The 19,906-nt window shown below is 42.9% G+C and overlaps 1 protein-coding gene across 7 annotated transcripts in view; it reads right to left on the bottom strand.

Moving 5' to 3' along the window:
* Window positions 1-1,289: 1,289 nt before the first annotated feature.
* Window positions 1,290-19,906, bottom strand: part of MBNL3 (muscleblind like splicing regulator 3) — a 93,654-nt gene continuing 75,037 nt past the window's right edge. For 2 of the 7 annotated variants that reach the window (XM_008641952.2, XM_017743246.1), the window contains exons 6-10: window positions 16,813-16,963; window positions 14,503-14,538; window positions 12,307-12,401; window positions 10,805-10,878; window positions 1,290-8,898 (exon numbers count right to left, since the gene is read on the bottom strand). In XM_008641952.2, the coding sequence (XP_008640174.1) occupies window positions 10,822-10,878; window positions 12,307-12,401; window positions 14,503-14,538; window positions 16,813-16,963 (339 nt within the window). In that variant the 3' untranslated portion in view covers window positions 1,290-8,898; window positions 10,805-10,821. The remainder of the gene's footprint in view (window positions 8,899-10,804; window positions 10,879-12,306; window positions 12,402-14,502; window positions 14,539-16,812; window positions 16,964-19,906) is intronic. The other 5 variants (XM_017743254.1, XR_001864956.1, XR_001864954.1 and 2 more) reach the window with 5 other exon arrangements.

Here is a 19,906-nt window from a genome sequence, read left to right as displayed (position 1 = left end):
GTTACGAGTAACCATTCAGGAAGGATCCCATGCTTCCACATCAACTGCTTAGAAAAGTTTCAGTTCCACTTTTTTTTTGATCTTAGAAACAATTCAGACATTTAACTGTGCCATCAGATGAGGCAGGAGTCATTTATAGAAGAAAGCTCTAAGTGGCCTTGACACACAAAGAGAGTCAATTAACCTGCAAGGAGAAGTCAGGGGAATAGACTGATGAAAAAGCAGCAGTTACATAATTTGTCCTGGGCTCGGTCTGTCTGTTCTCAAAGTCAGCAGCTTGTCCTACTGGGGATGAGGAGCGGTGTCTGCCCAGCCTCCTCTGGCAGTGCCTCCTTGCCATGGCTCCTGCCCCGAGCAGCTCTACTGCACCCACATCCCCTGAAACACATTCTCAAACTCCTAATCCCTCCCCCACGTCATAAGAGTCAGATTCTTAAAACCCTTTTGGGAAAACAGCCAAGGATCCCTCCCCTGCTGTGAGGGGACTCCCTTGTGCTGGCACCAGACTCCTCAGGCTGCACCATCCAGGCTCACCTGTGATGCTGGTGTCCTGTCACAGCCACCTGGGTGCCAAGGCTGTGCCAAGGCTGTGACCGACACTTGGACTTCACAAGGGCAGTTACTCACATCCTTGGGGTTCCCGGCATCGTCCTCTGCCACCCACGAGCTGAGTGACGCTGTGGCCTAGGACAGCCACGTGCCCTGGCTTGGAGGGTTTAAGCCTCCAGCTTTAAGCCTTGATGGAGCAACCTCCAGCCAGTTTAAGGGTAAAAGCCCCTTTGACACAATGCTATTGGTAAAAAGGTGGTGACCAAGGTGGCCACGCTACTGAGCGTTTTTCTTACATCTAAATCTACACAGTGTTACAGCGTTTCAGTTACGCAAGCTCATCAAGAAGCAATTTTCTCTTGCAGCAGCCTAGACCCAGCTCAGCCAGGGTGGCTCCAGACCATGGTGAGAGGCAGCCCCAGGTTGTGCCAGCCAGAGATGTGAGCCTGAATGCTGAGAGAGAAAAATTAATACACACATCACTGTGCTACAAAAGCTGCAGGCCTTTGAATGGGAGTTGATTTATTCTTCATGGTTATCTTCAAATGCACAGCTCTGATCTCCTCTCTAATCACATCACAGACAGGATCAGAAAGGAAGCATAGAAAATAACAAGCCAAGCAGACCACATCACGTGTCCCCAAAGTGTGCCAAGGCTGGACTGACACTTGGACTTCACAAGGGCAGTTACTCACGTCCCTAAGTCTAAGGCATGAGAGAAATCAAAAGGCAGCATCTGGAAAGTTTTACTTTTTATTTTTCTAAAATACAAATGTCTGTCTTGTGTTAGTAACTTTAATATGATAGGCCAAATGCATCCAGTAAAAAGGAGGCACTGGCTACATAGAATTCAAAATACTGAAGGTATTTTCTGGAAAGAAATTTATTCTGTTGATCTACACTTCAGATATAACATTGATTCAAATTCATTAGTTATTATTTTTACATCATAATCTTTGAAGTTTGGAACTAATAAACTGGAACTGGAAAAGTTTTTAAAGTAAACTCCTATTAATGTGTAGATATGGATCCATAAAAAACATAACCAAGAATTTTATACACTTTATTAAAAGATCAAAAAATAAACAATAACAATATAGAAGTAACATACTAAAATGAGTAGCATTATGCACATTTCTAAAGCACGTACAAGCACTATAGCAATATAATGTGGCAAAAAGAAAAATAAATTCAAAGCGTACACCCTGTTGGTAGCAGTTGAGGGAATGAACTATCCTGTTATGGAACTGAAATACTGCATTAACCTACGCCAGTCTGGATCCAATGATATTTTAATTTCTTACAATTCCACAGGGCTAAGTGTAGTTGTTTGTATACATTTTCTAAACTATACCATTAAATTGATAACTAATGTTTCCCTTATTTTGTTTTACCAGAAATGCCTATGAAAAGAAGAATGTGCTTCAAAGATCTACTTTACACAGTACAGTATAAATGTTTTTATATATTTAAATTTAAAATTGACAATTTAGGAGAACATTCTTTCTTTGATTTTAGTGATTGCCTAAAATACAATTCTCTATTTATAAAAAAAAAAAGTGATCTGTTGTCAGGTGATGTAATAAAGGGTGAGGAGTCAGTTCATTTTCATGATCTAAAAAAAAAAAAATTAAAACAAAGCTAATTGGAAAGAAAAAAAAATCCCATAATCCAATCTAAGAATGGTCTTATCATCCCCTCATCTGCTAGGATACAAAAGCCATGGCAACAAAATCATTTGGCTTCCACCACTATCAAATAGCATCTGTGTACAGTAATAAAGAACTGGAACCTTGTAATTCGGTGTCAGGTAATTCTCTCTGTTGTGTGTTTGGAAAAATAACTTCATTTTATTTAACAGTTGTGTTATTTTGTATGTTTAAATATCTCCTTTGAGAGGCATATAGAGTTATTTTTGATGATAGAGGATGTCAGTAAAGATCACTAGCAAAGATTCTAGCAGTGTTGTCATGATCATGCTCATACTCCAATGAAGTTTGACCAGCTATGATTCATTTCACATAGTGCAAAATATTTTTCTCTCATAATCCTAGAAATGAGAAAGAGCTTGATTATAGCAATTGACTATGGCAAAAGGAAGCCTTAATCGTGTGGTGGCTTGAACTAGCTGATTATTTTGTATTAAAATCTAGGTTATTATATAACACCACGGAGAGAAGCAACATCTGATTTTTCCTCATTTTAAAGACCCTGGGGCTACTCCAATTCAGCAAACCACCATTTGCACAGCCCCATGGTGCAGAGTGGGCTGGCTGAGCACACACCGGCATCGCCAGGAGTCAGGAATGCTGGCCAAGGAGCTGGTCTTGGACTGGGCAGCAACAGCTCAGCCCCCAACCCTGGGGCAGCCAGGAAAGGGCGACAGTGACATTGGGTGCCACCTCCCACCAGTTCTGCTCTGGGGGACTTGACTCACTGCTGGAGTAAGGACCAGACTCACATCAAAACCAGCTACTTCTCTGAAGCAAAGCAAGGGCTTGGGTTTGGGGGGGAAAAAAAAAAAGTACTTAAAAAAAAAATCCAACGAAAACTGAAACTTGTTCCAATCAAAAATAAATGGGTCAACACAGGCGCTTCAGCTGCTCCAAAATCCCCCAGCACTGCAGAGCCCCAGCGGTACCAACACAAACAGGAACAAGAGGCTGCTCACTGAGGGGCCACAGCTTTGCTCTTCTGTGGTGGCAACTCAAAGGGGCTTGTTAGTCCCAGCCTGGAGCACCCAGCTGGCCACACTGCTACGAGCCTTCACCTCCCTGCCCCAGCACCACCTGCAGCACTACCATGTGCCTCTCAAATGAGCAGCACGGCTGTCACACAGCAGAAAGAACTGGTCCCAGACAATCCCAACCCATCCCTGTCCATCTATGGCTCACCAGGTCCTTCCATTTTGTTACCTTGCCCCAAAAGGTTAAAAAGTAGTTGTGACATTTCAAATTCGCTCTGGGATTTAAAACACTTGCCACAATGACAGTCACCTCCGACAGACAAACACTTCCAGAGAAAATATAGGATTAGGTGCTAGGAAAAAATGTGTGTGTGCTGCCATGGACCTACCAGTCCTAATATGATTCACTGAGAACATAACCTATCAGAAACATGATCTGGGGTGTGTTTGAAAATGTAGGCTGATTAAAAAAAGTAATTTGAATCTTTGCTAGTGACCTTACTAATTCATTCCGCACCGTTTCCCATTCTCTGTGCTGCAGGTTGGAGCTGACCTGTTATCAGTCTGCTGTATAATAAGCTATGGCAAACTACAAAGCTTTTACAACAGCAAAGCAACATCATGCTTTCAGATAAGTTTTATAGCAAAAAACTCCTCCTTTTCAAAGCCTTAGTAATACCTATCTCTTTTACAAACTTTTCCTGTATTATTACAGACTTTTTATATTCAAAATAAGTTCCAAGGATTTCTTTTGTGGACTATGTACATAAGTGCAAAAAAGGTGTGTCTCACACATTCGTACACTAACTGAATCAGTTTAACTGCAGCATATTTGTATCTTCAACACTGTTACGGGGTCATTCCACAATATTTTTTTTCTTATGTACAGTTTTTGCTAATATAAATTAGTATTAAAATAGTTATATGCTTAATTATTTAGCCCTGATCATAACGTAATTGTGTGAGTGTTCAATTTCTGGAGAAAAGAAAATTGCAGGCAAAGCTACAGTACTGAAACAGATTAATTCTGAATTCCCACCGTGTGAATGAATGTGAAATGAAAGCAAGACCGGTTACTATGTTGTAAATACAGGCTGCCGTGTTTCCGAAGTGAAAATACTGTGGAATAACCCTTGCCACACAACAATTTCTACAAGCTATAAAACCTGACTCTAAATCCATGTGTTGTAAACTTCTTGACTGAAAAAGTGACCTTAAAGACACAAATTCAGCGTTCACATGGGACTTTGGGATTTTAAAAATATTCAATCATATCTTTATCTGACAGTATTGAACTGTACCTTTAACAAGCTCATACTGTTACACATCACTTTTAATTTACATGTGAAAATTTCACAAATAATGTATACAAAGGTAGCCATGTTGTAGTTTTGTTGCCATAGCAACAACAACTTAATATAATTAGTTAACAATGAATCTATCATTGTAGGAGTTACATACAAAGTTAATTTTGTTCTTAAACTGTAAACTATACAAACTAGTTACGGACTGTATTCTATACCTTACCATGCTTCAGTGTTGGTTTAGAATATAACTAAATGGGCTGAATACATGTATTAAAAATTTAAAACTTTCTCTAACTCTCCTTCAAAATTAAATTCATTAGTTACCAAAGATATCAAAAGAAGCAATAATGAAAACCTTAAAAACTAATGGTAGAGAAATTAAAATATATGACATGAATTAATGCGTTGTAGCCTACTAACAATGAGTTGTAGCTCTATTTACATTTGGATTAGGCTATCAACTACTTTTTTTTTTTTTAAGTTATTACAGTCTTTAACATACAGTATATACTCTAAGGCCTTCACCAGGCACATGGTAAAATCAGGTCAATATCAAACTAAATCCATTCAACAGGAATGGGAAATTAGATTTTCCTCATAAATTTCACCTTTTTCAATTTTCATGTCTGTGAAATGTACAAGGGATAAACAAAACGAGGACTCCAGTTTCTCAGTCGTTGTGTACCCGCGTGTCCTAGGGCTACTCCTACCGCGCCAGTGCCAGCCCGAGCCAGGCCAGAGGATGTTGCCAGCACACGTGTGTCCTGCTCCAGCCACCTGTGCCACCAACATACACCCAGCTCCAGTGCTGGCTCTGTCGAGTCCCCGCTCCGGTGGGACAGTGGCACAGCGGGAGGAGCAGCGGCACCCCAGCCCGGCCGTGCCGACCCTGGGGAACGCTGCGAGCATGGAGCAGTGGGGTGGCTGGGAGCAAAAGCACATCGGAGCGCTTGGGAAGAGGGCCTGCATGGGCTGCCCGGGGACATAACAGCTTCTAGAACGTTGCTATGCAAAAATACACAGTCAAAAATCATCAGCTAAAAATTTCCAACTAAAAAACACGGCTGATTGTGAAATCATGTTCCAAATTACTAAAAACACTGTATTTAACAAAAATAATCTTAATAGTTTTATGAATCCATTTTATTTTAAATCCCTCTTTTATTGTCTGCTTATGTTACAGTTTAGTAGTAGTACTTTTTATTGAAACTACTAACAACTTTTTTTCATGAAAATTATCAATCTCAGCTTTCATTTTCCCTCTGCATGACCCGTTTTATCCAAGTTTCAGCATTTCTTGCATATTGTTTGCATAAGGCTGAGAGAAATGGACAAAGAGAAATAACTTTGGATAAATAAAAAATATAGGTTCATGGAAAGTGGGAAGCTTATAAAAATGTCACTAAAATTATATCAATTTAAACAAACTTACATACATCTCTTGTCAAATAAAAGATGATATTCATGCTTTTATGACATTTGTTTAGAGTCACTAACTAGCTTGGTGACTTTGTAATAGTCTATTTAGGAAATTTATAGTCTGGCGACTGGTTTTTTTTCTTTTCTTTCTTGAACAAAGAAAATTAGAGCAAGTCATTGCACAACTGGTTTAAATAGTGCTACCTCAAAATGGCATTTTTGCCAAGATTGTTTTGAATTTGGTGAAGTTTAGTGCTTCAAGCTTTTTTTTCCTTAAACTCATTTACAAATTAACTCTAAATTTGCCAGCAATATAAAAACTGTTGTGGCACCTAATATAACTACCCTGAACATCCCTCACTGGACCTCTTTAATAAAAAATAATCCTTTAACACCTTTTGTTTTCAGTGCTTTAAATGTGACATGAAAACAGCTGTATTCTAGGTTTACATTCTATGCACATCTATGCCAGATGTTTAAGTCGATAAATAAAATAGGAGGTTACATCAAAGTGTCAAGATATACAAAAATCCATTTAGCACTGAAAAAATTTCAACCTCCTTGAACTCATAAAGCCATACAAGCTTGAATGCATCCTTTCTGGCTTAAGAAGATCAGCTCTGTTCTTTGTTGAGGCACTGGCACAGGTTGTGCAAAACCCATTTTTGATACACAAATAATTTCAAACAGGAAGTACTCAAATCCACTTTTTCCTCTAACAATGTTATGGCTTTGGGAAACAGAAACTCGGTGGTGAAAAGAACAGGTATGTGGTCGCCAATACAAATCAGAGTCACTGATTTCAGGCCACTCTGCTGCTTGTGAGCGTGGATAGCTGGGGAACATCCACGGACACAAGCAACTGTCAAACTCAGGGTCCATAAAGGAGGTCTTGGGGGGATGTTTTTTTCCCCTCTCTATCAGGATGTGGTTCAAAGTCTGCTGAATTGAACAAAAAGATTCCTCAAGGCCTTTTTGAGCTGGGCTCCTCAAAGGTTCATGCTATGAGTGAGTCTCCATGGGCAGATGGTCAGAACCTGCCCTGGGGCGCCACAGGCTGCATCCTAGGTCCCACTCCATCACTTGTGGCCCATGGAGATACACATCTAGTAAACTATCCGTGCTCACACTGCAGGAGAGGGGGCAAGGAAAATCTAACCAAGGCCAAGGAAGTAGGAAAAGAGAAGAAAATCTGGTTGTCTGAATTTGGCACTCTACAGGACCACTCTGAGCTCGGGGTGGTCGCCCCTCCAGACACTGTGAGCTGGCCTCTTGCTTGACTCTCTTTCTCCTTGTATGGAGTTTGTGGATTTACAGCAGCAAATCCATCTCTCCCATAATGCCAATGACTATCTAGAGCTATGGCAGGGATGGTATCCTCAACCAAATGGTTTGGTGGTATCCTCAACCAAAATGCATTTCTGCAGCCAGATTGTTCAGCAATGCAGCATAACAACAGGCAGGGGTGTCCAGGGTGCACAGGGTGAAATGGTTTTATTCATGCGTATGAAAAGGAGGTATTGAGAACTAGCCCTTGTTGTGCAGCAAACATTGCTCTTGACCAAGTAGAAGGTGCCAAAATAAATCCACTGACCTACAGGAACTCCATTAAGATGAATGTTTATCTACAGCAGAAAGCTTATGCTGAGCTTTTTGCTGCTTTGTTACTGCTGTGTTTGCTTTAAAGGGCCAGAGATCACGGGGAAGAAAAATCACCCACTTACAGAAAATGGTGATTAAACAAATGGGGCATGCTGACAAAATTTTAAGAAGAGACACATATAAGATTTCAGGCCAAAATGTTTCAGCATGCATGGTGGAGACAAGCCCCAGGGCTTGGTGCTACCCAGCCTGGGCTGAGCCATGGTCCCGGGCCCTCCCCAGCCAACGGCTGGCACCTGCTCCTCTCCAATGCAATGAGCTTCTGCCCAACTGAAGCTGTCTCACTCCACCACCATTTTTTTGTTTTTTTGTTTTGACTGCACCATGAAAACAGCGAGAGAGATTGTGCGCCGTTTGCAGCTGAGAATGCACTTCAATGGACAAGAGAGCTGCAGAAATCCCTTGATGCTTACCCCTGTCTGATCAAATTGTTCCTGTCCCTACTGAGCCTGGGCTTTTGTGGTTTTGGGGTTTTTTTCCTAAAGTTTCCAGAATCAGCTCATTGTATTGAAAGAAATACCCTGAACTGGACTAAAAATGACAGCTGTCCTTTCATTTCACTGGTACTAAAAATTTGGAGACTATCTGAAGGCAAATTTTAAATGATAAAAGGAGCATTTAACATAAGGAACTTCAGCTGACATTAACAACAAAATCCAGCAAAGGGCAGAACATTCCTGTGTCGTGTTTTTCAAGCACATAATTCCTGTTTCCCACAATAACATTTTTAGTAAAAAAACAAACAAAACCCCATAAAACCTACAGAATATGAAAACTTAAGACATAACAATAATGAAAAAATGGTATTGAGTATACTTGATAATGATGTACACTTTAAAACAAATCAATAGTCTATGATGTAAACAAAACAGTAAGATAACACTTTAAAAACAAGACAAACATTTATCCATCGATAGTATACAGTAAACCAACAGTCCACTGTGCAGATGCACTTATCAGGATGGTAGTCATAAAATGATTAAGTGTGTTAAAGTAATGTGTTATAAAAGTCTATTATAATTTCCTACTTGTATATCTCATATAACAGAGCGCTGTTTGTTAATTGTTTCTATAGTGCTTTTTTTTTTTTTCTTTTTTTTGACATTCCCATTGATCAGTTTTTGGTTAACATGTAGGCTGCAACAGGCTTACTGTAGAGGTGATAGAGAACAATAGAGGGAAGAGGGGAATATATACAGAAAGGCCATGCGCAGCTTCCCACCAAGAAGTCCTGGTGCTCCATAATTTTACTGTTCAGAATTTCAACGTGGTCTGCTGTAGGGGAAAGAAAAAAAACAACAAAAAAGAAATAGTGAGAAGTTAATACATCTATAATTTAAAGTCATTCTAATACTTTTACATCCTCACTGTGTTGCCCAAGAGGTTGTCATTTGTGTGTTGCAGAGAGACATTTTATTCCATTAATTTTCTGATGTAGGGTGAACCACCAATAACACAACTTGGCATCCTCTTAAATCTGCACCTATGGCTTTTTTTGACGATGACAGGACAAATAGTGAAAGAGGGAGGTGGACAAATAATAGTCTGATTTTTGGATGGGATGCCAGGTAGAGGGCGACTAAGGAGAGAGCCAAAGGAATCCCTGATTCATGTTAGCTCATTTCCTTCAGACAGTCACATTAAATCTGATCCTAAGGAGTGACGAGCCAGAGGCAAACTGAGCCCAGAGATGAAACACAGACACAGAAACCCTGTGCTCAGGGGACCCTCTTATGTGAGCAAATTGCCTCTTCTGGGATGTACTTATGAAAATCCTCCACTGAAGGACCCAACAACTTATGTCCTGCAGAGCTAGACTAACCAGCCTGGCTACCAGGGCTACTTCAGCCCTGGAGGAAAAGAAAAACATCTGTCAGAGCAGCAAGTGTTTCAGTTACCGAAGTCCCACTCAGGGAAAGTTTCCTGAAAAAATGCTGAAAACAATCTCAAAAGACTTTAAGATTAAGCTCTTCCAATCAAACGATTTCCATATTGGGTGGAACAGGCTGTTTTACACGTTATGGAAATGGGTTAACATGCCAGGTGTCATGTCTGTGTGTCATTTGAAACAGCAGTACAGTCTAAGCTGAACATTTTCACTAACGTGGATAAGCTTGGTGTCACCCCTGATGAACAAGGTCCACGGCCACAGTTAGCAGGTCATGTATACATATGGTACTTAATTAAGGTCAGCAGAGATAAGGACCATCACTGAGAAAGTAGCTTCTGTTGATTGCTAATAGATATCACTACAGAATTGCTTGCCAAATTAATTTCCAGCATTTAAGTACTTGCCTGTAATATATGACCTAAGGAAGTAATGAGTTGCATATCTGCATATACTAAATGGCTGCTTTGAGAAAATCTGGTGACCTCTTGTTGAATTGGCTGAACTGCTCTTTACTCTCTTGGGGTAAAAAAACACAGTCAAGAACTGAAACTATCCAGGGATTTTCGCTCATGAACATCAGCTAAAACTCACAAAGAAAAGCAATGGAAAAATGACACTGCTGCTATGCCTGTGAAATAATATTCTGTAAGTCCAAGGACAAATTCCTCCATCATTCCCCTCAGAGGAAACTATCACCTTAGGGAAGTCCAGGATCTGCAGGTGGGATGAAGACTGTGTTGCTTATGACATTCATTCTGGTTTTGAACCCACCATGAGCCAGGCCCTCTCTGCAGCTGACTAGCAGAGCTCTGCCCAGACCAAGCCAGCCTTGCAGATGCACAGCAGCTGCTGCTGACCCAATTCTGCTCACCCCAGGAAAGGAAATATATCACTAATAGCAAAAGAGAAGTTACACCTTTTCATCTGACTCATTACCAGAGCAGTCTTTGCCATCAACACTGCAAATCCCAGAGGCATCTGCAGGCAGCTGGGAGCCGTGTAGAGCAAGAGCAACCTGTAAACAGAGCCATGGGACTGGTGGAATGCACAGGGAGGTGGCGAACACCGCAGAACAAGTACTTGAGACACAGAAAACAGTGCTCGTTATAAACCATGCGGCTGGTCCGTGTCCATGCTGCAGCTGCTGAATTCCTGTTGAATTGGCAGAGCATGAAGCCAGTGGGGTCCCATGGGCTCATCCCTCTCCCTGAGCCAGCCCCGTGTTTAGGGGATGCAGTGCCCATGTACAAATTGATTCACCGTGAAGAGAAATACCAAAAAGGAACTTACTGTTCTATCGGGAACTTCTACATCTGTGAAACAAACATGCTGCTACTCAGTTCATCTACTGATAACTGGGATATCTACAGCAAAAAAAAAAAAAAACCAAAGAACACAACACATTAAAACATTGCCTTGAGATCGGGCTGTTTATTCTGTCTTCAGTATCAGGTTAATAAGTACATCAGTGTCTTAAAACAGGATCCACTCCCAAGTCTGTATTTTGCTACACATTAGGTACAATGTATCTGCACCACTACTGATGCCTTGTGGAGTACCTGGTGATTGTACTGGGATTTTGACTCCATAGACTACAGAAATGCCCTGAAACTATCTGGCTGAAACAGGACTCATACAGCCACAGAGCAACACTGCACAGGAATTTCTACTTTTCTCTCATGACCAATACAAGTCTGAGTAAGACCTGATCTACCTGAAAATAATGACAAAGCACAGAAAAAGACTGGCAGTTCCTACTGTGAGCAGTAAAACACTGCCTAGGACTTATGCAGGCAAAACTCCTACTGAAATCCTCATGACCTCACAACCAGCAAAAGACTAGAGGATGCCCCCAGAGATATTACTGGCATTCAGCATGGCTAACAGCCTCCAACAGAATAAAGTGACACCCCAATTTCTTTGCAATAGCTCCAAACCTGAGAGTATGACAAATAAAAATGCTAAAATTAGTACTGGGGGAAAATTTTTTTAAAAACTGTTTGAAATGTCTCTGGTCTAACTGGGAGAAGTTGTGTCACACCAAATTATCAGGAAGCATCACTAGGACAGGTTGTGCATATACAGTTCAGGACGGGTGCAGAAGCAGCCATCACACTCGGTATCTTCAGAGGAAAGTTTTGGAAAGAATTATAGCTCGGCAGACATGCATGGAATCCTGTACACTTACGGCAGTGCTATAATGGCACGTACTGCACATCCAGAATCCTTTCTGTAGGGATGGGTGACATGCTATTGGCATAAAAAAAACTTTAGACTTCACAGCCTCACCCCTGATTTTTGGTTGTTTGGGGATTTTTTGGTAGTTTTTAGAGTCCAATTTTGTGGTGGGGGGAGGCTACTTTGTGTTACCACTTCCGCTTTCCAGCCCAGAGAGAACATGCCAAAATACCACACGGAAGGATGCTCGGGGTAATATTTCTGCTTGAGACTGAAAGCAGAAGTGCTGCAGGTCTTGTGTGACTCTATGCTCAGGAGACTTAAAGCCCATTTTTTGAGGACCCGGGGGGAGGTGTGTTTTTGGAGGAGAGCCTGCACCCCTGCCAATCGCCCATCCCTACACTCCGGCTGGGCTTGTGCCCATCCCGCAGGTGGTAGGAGCAGCCCCCTTGGATCCCCGGCCACACGCACGCACACACACGCACACGCTGCCTCTGCGAGCCCGAGCCTGCGCCAAGCAGGGCGGAATGGCGCTCGACCCTGCACGGGATCCAGCCCCTCGCCCGGTCTTCGAGATCTGAACACGTGAAAGAAAGCCATTGAAAGGGCCAAACCTGATTGGCGGTAGCTGTTGCAGCGAAGGGGACGCTGGTGGCAGGAGTTGTTGCTGCAGACACAGTGGTGGGCGTAGCACCGTGCATCATGGGCACTTTCGGAAGGGAACCATGGAAGCGACATACGGGAGGGTGGAGTGTATATACATTTTGTTTGTTTGGTTGGTTTTATGTAACCATGGCAACATGTGGTGGATTTGGGGGCGTGGCAGGAATCACAGCAACAAGCCATGTGACATCGTCATGAAGGACACATCGGGGCGCAGCATGCAATCACAGTGCAAAGCAAGACAGCGTTGGGAAAAAAAATAAACAAGAGAGAAGGGGAAAAGCCAATTACAATTATAATTAAGGAAAAAACCAAAACATTCTCAACACTTAGTACATTTATAAGCAGAACAATGATGTATTAGACTCCGAGGGCCAAATTTCCAAAGGGGGGAGAGGATGGGTGTGCTAGCAAAAGCCCATGTCAGCTCGCACCCGTGGGGAGTTAGACACAGCCAGTGCACGTTCCTTTGGGTGGGGACATTTTGGCAAGCGCACCCTCCCGCCCGCCTGGGAAAGCTTGTCCCCTTCCCTCCCCACCCTGTCCCCGCCAGCAACCAGAGGTACATGATGCACTTCGCAGCAGCTGCTGCAGCCCTGTCACCAGGTCTTCTTGCCTCTCTCTAGCAGGGACAATGTTTTGGCATGGGACAGAGCTGGAGGCATGGCAAACGAGCGGCTGGCAGACTGAGCTCTCTCTGTACAAATTCAGCATGCTTCCTTTCCACCCTAATTCTATGTGATTTGGCAAAACTCCCCTCTTGCGGGGTGGGGGAGATGAAGAGGGGATGGGACAGAGAGGGAAAAATACACAAATGCATCTGAACAGCTACAATTTGCAGGAAGAGCATCCAAAAGAACAACACGGCAGCAGGGAGCTTTGGCAGCCTCCTGAAGCTGTGCGTCCCACAGAGCACGGTGCTGGAAGGGATGCTCTGGTGCACACATGGGCATTCCCCAAACCCGAGAGGGTTTTGCGGGGCCGAGAAGTCCACAGGAAGGCCCAGCCATCCCCACAAACATGTGGTGGGGAAGCAGACTTGCCTTCCCCTCCACCCCAGCAGCCACGGCCAGCCCCAGCAGGGAAGGAGGATGTGGCTGTGGCTGTGCACACTCTGGCCATGAGATGTTGGAACGTGTGGGTTGGGGTTTCCTACAGGCAGAGCTGTATTTGAGGGACTCGGCTCCTTATTATGCAAGTGATGTGTCCTCCCTGCTCTATAGAGATAGGCAGGTTCAAGAGCAGAGTGTTTAGCCATTCATGCCAGAGCTTCCAGACCTGCTCTTGGAAAGCCTTGCACCCTCCCCAGGGCTCCTGCTTCTCTCCCTCTGACTAATGCAGGCACACACCTGGATGCTGGTAGTCTTGCATAACCTTGGCTAGAGGATGAAAGTTCAGCTTTCACCCACCCTGCTGTGCTCAGCAGCTGTAGACAGAGGGGAAGGTCCTCAAAGGCCTGCAGAGGTTTCAGTAAGACCCAGATGCTGAGCCTGAACAGAGTGGATCCCTGCAGCACTAATGAGCACATACTCAGACCCACTGCCTCCCTGCATCCCACGTATATCTGCAGTGGTAACTCCCTATGATCTCCTGTACCTGCACACCTAACACTGCCCTACAGAGATGACTCTCCAGCCAGTCCATGGTCCAAATCCTGCTTCTCTCACTGTACAAGCAGCACCCTGCTCTGGCAGGGGGGCTGACCCCAGATGTGTTCCTCCTTAGCACTTTTGTTAAACCAATCTCCTAAAATATCCTCAGAAGAACAACTAAAAATCCAAACTTAAGTCTGCCTGTTGCTTGATACAAAATAAAACAAAATAAGCCAACAGGATCCTCCCATTGCTATTTCCTTGTGTTAGATGACAATGACTTAAATAGGTTGTAAAGACATTTAAGTGACAGATTCTTGTCTCTGAAGCAGAACTAAATAGGGGTGGAAACACATCACCTTGGATTCTCTTATTATAAGTCACATGAAACACTGCACTGCACAGAAATTAAAAGGGATACAACCATTTAAGCCTCAAAGAAGACAGCAGATAGACAATCACACCACTCAACCACCCAGGTTCTCACTGATGCATACTAACTTGCAATCTCTTTCAGATTAGGAAAAATTGAGAAGTTTGTGTAGAAAAACCTACCAACGCTTGCAGTGGGTGTCATGCACAGAACTGACCCTGCACACCATGCATGGAAGCGTGGAAAGATGAACAAAAGGGATATTTCATTAGTGAAGCTTCAGTGTTAGATATCACTTTAACTAAAAAGCAGGTATTCTCCTTGCAGCATTCAATATTTAAGCACATGCAAACAAATTCTGCATATTGGTAGACAAATAGTTTAAACTCAGTTTTAAGAGATCATAGCAAACCAAATTAATTCTTTAATTCTTGAGTAGTAGAGAATAAACTCCTCCCACCTTGGTATTATATGACACGATTAATCCCAGAAATCTGGGTTGTTTGGGATTTCTTGGGTATTGGGTATGCTGATTTCTTTCTGATCATGTCAGCAGAAAAAACACTGCCCTTAGAAGAACGTCACACTCATGTTAAAACTGACTTTCCAAAAGCAATTTACTCCCACAAGCAGGGACTGGGATTCAAAGTCTCTAGTTTAAGCTGAAAGAGGCATTTATTTTTCTGGACTTGAAAAAATTGCAGTGGTGATGCTGTTTTCAAGAGACAGCCTGACTCCCCCTGCCATGGCAACCCATGATGTTGATCTCTCAACAACTGAACAGGAGATACTAAGAAAAGCAACAGCTCCCTTCCCCTCCCCACGGTGAGGGCTGCAATGTGCCACCTCTCTGCTTTGCTTTCCTGAGCGCTGCCAAGGCCGAGCCCAGATCTGGAGTCTGATGTGTAACATAAATTCATCACAGATCCATCCTCTGACTGGAAATTTGCTGCTCTGCCCAGCATTAATGTCTTCAGAAAAGAGCAGATGACAGTAAGCAGCCCTGTTATGCATCAGCCCTGCAGTAATTTCACTGCCATAAGACCAGCACCACAGCACAGCAAGTACAGCTGGGTACAGCTGATTTATGGTATTCCATCAGAAATGCATGTCCTTATGTCAACTTTGGCAACTGCGACCTTGAGGAAGAGAAGTGTGTAGCCAGCTGGGGGACCTGGCATTCCCCAAAGTGCTTCCTGTTTTCTGTTTTGTGCTTCCTGAAGAAGTATTTCACTTGGCATCTGACAGAACTATTGTAAGGTCAGCTCAGCCCAGCCCCTCCAACACTTTGCAGAGCACAAGGTAAAAGGCTACGACTCCACCTCTCCACATGAGAATCCACTTCCCTGGAAGAACATCTTGGCAGCTGCTGAGTTCTAAGTGCTTCCAAGGGCTGTCATAACAGAAAGGCCACATAAGCACAGGGTTTAGGTCCCCGTTCCCTGGACCCACACTCCACCTGAGAAAGTTTGCTCTCAGGACAGGATTGTCTCTAAAGCTTTTCCCCCGACCCCAAAGAACAACAGGGCCACAGTGCAGGTTCACTGTGTGTTCACCTCCAGGGGTCAGCCCAGAGAAACACTTGGTGTATTTTTGGAAACATCATCTGACAAGTAAATACAGCATTAAACATTAAAAACACTGGGCATTAATTTTCTTATGATGCTCTGAACGATAATAATGATACTAAAACACGAGGTATCAACCCTGGAATAGTCCTAATTCAGCCACTTATAATACTTTCCACTCTAAGCAGGTTTTGGTTTTCATTTGACTGCAGTTAATTTGCCAGTCAGAAGTCAGTCACATCTGCCACATTAATATTTCCAGTCCTATAAGAATTACTGAACTGTATCTTTCAATTTAACTCTGAGACCTTAAAGGTACAATAAAAGCTGGGAGTTAAATTGCTTTTAAAAATCTTAGGGTATTGTACTGGTCAAAAGACAAGAAAGAGGGAAATATATGCCTTTAAAGAGGATTATATAATCTGTATTTACTAAAGACTAACCTTTCCCTCTATAAACATCACAGCTGCTGCAATATGTAGGTCAGTAAGATACAAGCTCAGGAAGGTGCCTACAGGCTCAAGAGAGCATGCATAGAGGTCCATAAGACACTTTAACATGAGTCCATAAGACGGCTACGCAAGAGTCAAAGAATTAATTTGGGATTAACCAGTTGAACCATAAGGAGAAAAACAGAAAATGTGAATTCAAGAAACATGCAGACATTTTTCTTAGTTTGACTGCTTTAAAAAAACCCCAAACCACACAAAAAGGGCTAAGAAGGATCTTTACATGTGAAAAGCTCTAAACTGTAGTAGATGAAGGGAAAAAAGTCAAACAACAAATGTTAATTTTTCATCCATTTTTAACATGAACCTACACACCAATACTCTTTTGCTAAGGACTCTTACAAAACTGCTCATTAGCTGAACACCAAGGTCACAAAATAAACCATGATGGTGGGGAAAGCGAGGAGACACTTACCTGTAGGGATGAATGTAGGCTGTTGCAACTGCATGTTGGCTAGAGCCTGTTGGTAGTGGAAAACGCTTGGGTTAAAGACTGTGGTGGCACCATTGTTTTTTTCAAGTGCTGGCCTCTTTGGTAAAGGTTGAAGTGCACCAGGCGGCAGGGCCTGTGGATAAGGAGTCATTAAAGACACGTGGAGTAAATGAAGGGGCCCAGATGTAGGTCAAGCATGCAATAAATAATAGGGGGTCTTGGCTGCAAATCACCTGCAACTGTATCAACTTAGCAAGACAGGAAAGAGAAGAGCAGCTAAGTCACAGTACGAGTAGAAACAATAGCTTCACTAGGTAAGCAGTTAATAAATGCACCAGGAGGAAGGACAGAGTCCAGAAGGAGGAGGGATGCTAAGGAGCTTTTCAGTAGGACTGACTTGGGTACAGAGGGAGAAAAAAGCACAGGGAAAAGGAAAGGGAGAGGTGATCACCTGGACAGGATGCTACAAAGAGCAGTTGCAGGCAACAAGCATTAAAAACCCCCAAACAAACAGGAAAAATATAGTAGATGACTATTTAAAACCCATGAAGATTAGCATAAGCAACAAATGCCATGGAAAAAAAAGGGATGCTTGCCTCTGGTTCAACACCTGCCTACATGTATGTGTGCATGTGTGGAAGCATGCACACTGTGCAGCCAACCCATGTGTCCAGATGGTAAAGCTGTAGCTGTTGTCAATTACACACGTAACGTTACATTCACAGTAAAAGGCATTTCCATTTGTTAGTAGAGAGGCTGAGCAACATGGTCAAGACCAGGCCTGATTCTCCACTGCTCACACCAGAGGCACAGCCCACCAGCAGATTTGGACCAGCTCCCACTTTACAGAAGGTGGCCTCCATCAGTCAAATACTGCTCACTTGTTATTAACAGTGGAAAAAGCCATTGACAAATGCCTTCTTTTCATTCTATCACACCACGGGCTTCTTCCAGGCCGTCAAACCTGTTTCATGATCAGACTTGGTAAAAAGCATTAACCCAACTCAGGAACTTTTCTCAGTGAGTTACTCATCATTCACCCAAGCATGTCTCAACAGCAAAGCAGTATGTCAGGTTCTTTAGAGACAGGAATGTTTCTAATGATTTACAGGTTTTCATTGTACCCAAGTAAGAAACCACATTTTTTTCTTCACATTGTGATAGAAAAGGGTCCTTTTTAATTATTCCCCACAGTCCTCTTCCATGTAACACTCCCATTGACATCAATGAGATTTAAGCACGTGGAAGTCATGCAGAAGCAGGTAATTTCTGACTAGTTGTTAGTCTGTATCATGTAGCAAAGCAATGGCTGAAAAACAGGGTTATCACTCCTACTTTTATTTTAATAGGTCACGAATAGTAGGTAACGGAGAAGGTTTGGCTAATGAAGGGTTAAAGCTACAAACACAGTACTCAGAAGAAAGGATACAAGTAAAGATATTTTAAAGCCTTATGAAGATCAACACACAACAAAGCATAAGTGAAAGCTTGCAACAGTTTGTCGCTATCTAGAAACAGGTTTTCACTTTAAATTTAATTTGCTATAGGAGACTGCTCATCTGAGAAATGTTAAGCAACATACTTCCAGGCAAAACATTACTCCATCCTATCTCTACTCACATGGTGGCTTTTGGGTGGTTTTAATATTAAAAAAGAAAATTAGAAGAAATTGCATTTGCAAAACTGCCCACAGACATGCACACATGCCTTTGCCTATGCTAGCAGGCATCCATTCTCAGCATTAGGATATAATCTTCCCAGATTTCTTCTGGCTCCTACCAAAAGACAGCAGTCAGATGGGACAATATTCTCAGACACAAACACCAAAATCTTTTACTTAAGATCCATATTTTAGGATGATGTACCAGTTTTCATTTCTAAGTAAGCTTTCATTGGTATCTGTATTAAATCTGCCTGTATCTACAACTCATCTGTTTAATGATGGCTATATGAATGTTCCTCCAGGCATGGGGCAGATCTGCAGCTTACAGAGTCTGGAGTAGTTTCATGTACATCACAGAGGTTTTACAGCTTTACAGTGACTGAAGAACTTGCTACTTAAATTAATGCCCCTTATGGTATCCAATTGCTAAATAATCCTTTTCAGACACTTCCAAAATCTGCCTCAGAAGAAGAATTTACTAATTACAGCAAAGCAACTGTGCCAGGCACATAATGGACTTTTGACTCCCTGCTTCTTGGCCAAAGGCTGTTGCCACCCCAAACCCCAAAATGGTAGTGCCAAAAGCAGAACAGCTGAAGGCTTTTGAGACCTTGCTGTGATGTCCCGGCACTTCCTAGGACAATTCCCAAGACCAGCACTGCAGTCAGAGGGAGCATACAGACACCAGCAGGCCACAGGGATGTCAAGACACATCAGACTATCCCATTACCTCTCCAGCATCACCCTCCCTACTAACCTGCTATAGCCCCTTGGGAGCAAGGGAAAGAAAGGGGCTATAGCAGCCTCACTGTTGCTCCCTCAACAGCACCCAGCTAGAGAAACACAAATAAATGCAGTATTTCCAGAGTGTTCTAAAGAAACAAGCACTCTGCAGCAGCTGCTGTGCCATCTGAAGTCCAGCTCTCCCATGTGGGCTCTGTGGGCACAGGAGCCAGGAACCCATCTTGATCTGCTTCTGGTTTGACACAGCCCTGTGGGTCACCCCTCCACCCCAGCAGCTGGAGGAGTGTTCACACAGGATCCATGAAGATGTGCTCCTGCTGTTGCCAACCGATCTTATTTTAGATACTAAGGTGCAGGAGGGCCCAGGGAGACAGAAGGATCTGGCTTCAGCCCTTCTCCAGCCCTTGTGCAGAGGTAAGAGCCTCAGGCCAGGAGCACACTCACTGAAAGGCATCTATAATGCCTTAAAGACGCATCTAAAATTGCACATGATGAAGCTGGGCTAATACAGGTTCTGCACCCGGATCTGGCAGGGTCACAGGATCACACAAATGTTTCTCATTTGACATGGGCTACAATTTTTGTATCACTCAAGACCTGCAGGAATTGTAGCAGCTCTAGGGGATACATTATTTTTTTCTCCCACTATGTCCTGGTTCTGAAGGAATC

Source organism: Corvus brachyrhynchos, unplaced genomic scaffold, assembly GCF_000691975.1.
Source record: "Corvus brachyrhynchos isolate BGI_N302 unplaced genomic scaffold, ASM69197v1 scaffold220, whole genome shotgun sequence".
Lineage (NCBI taxonomy): Eukaryota > Metazoa > Chordata > Aves > Passeriformes > Corvidae > Corvus > Corvus brachyrhynchos.
The sequence above is the reverse complement of the archived record's forward strand: the minus strand, read 5'-3'. Positions and strand labels throughout refer to the sequence as shown.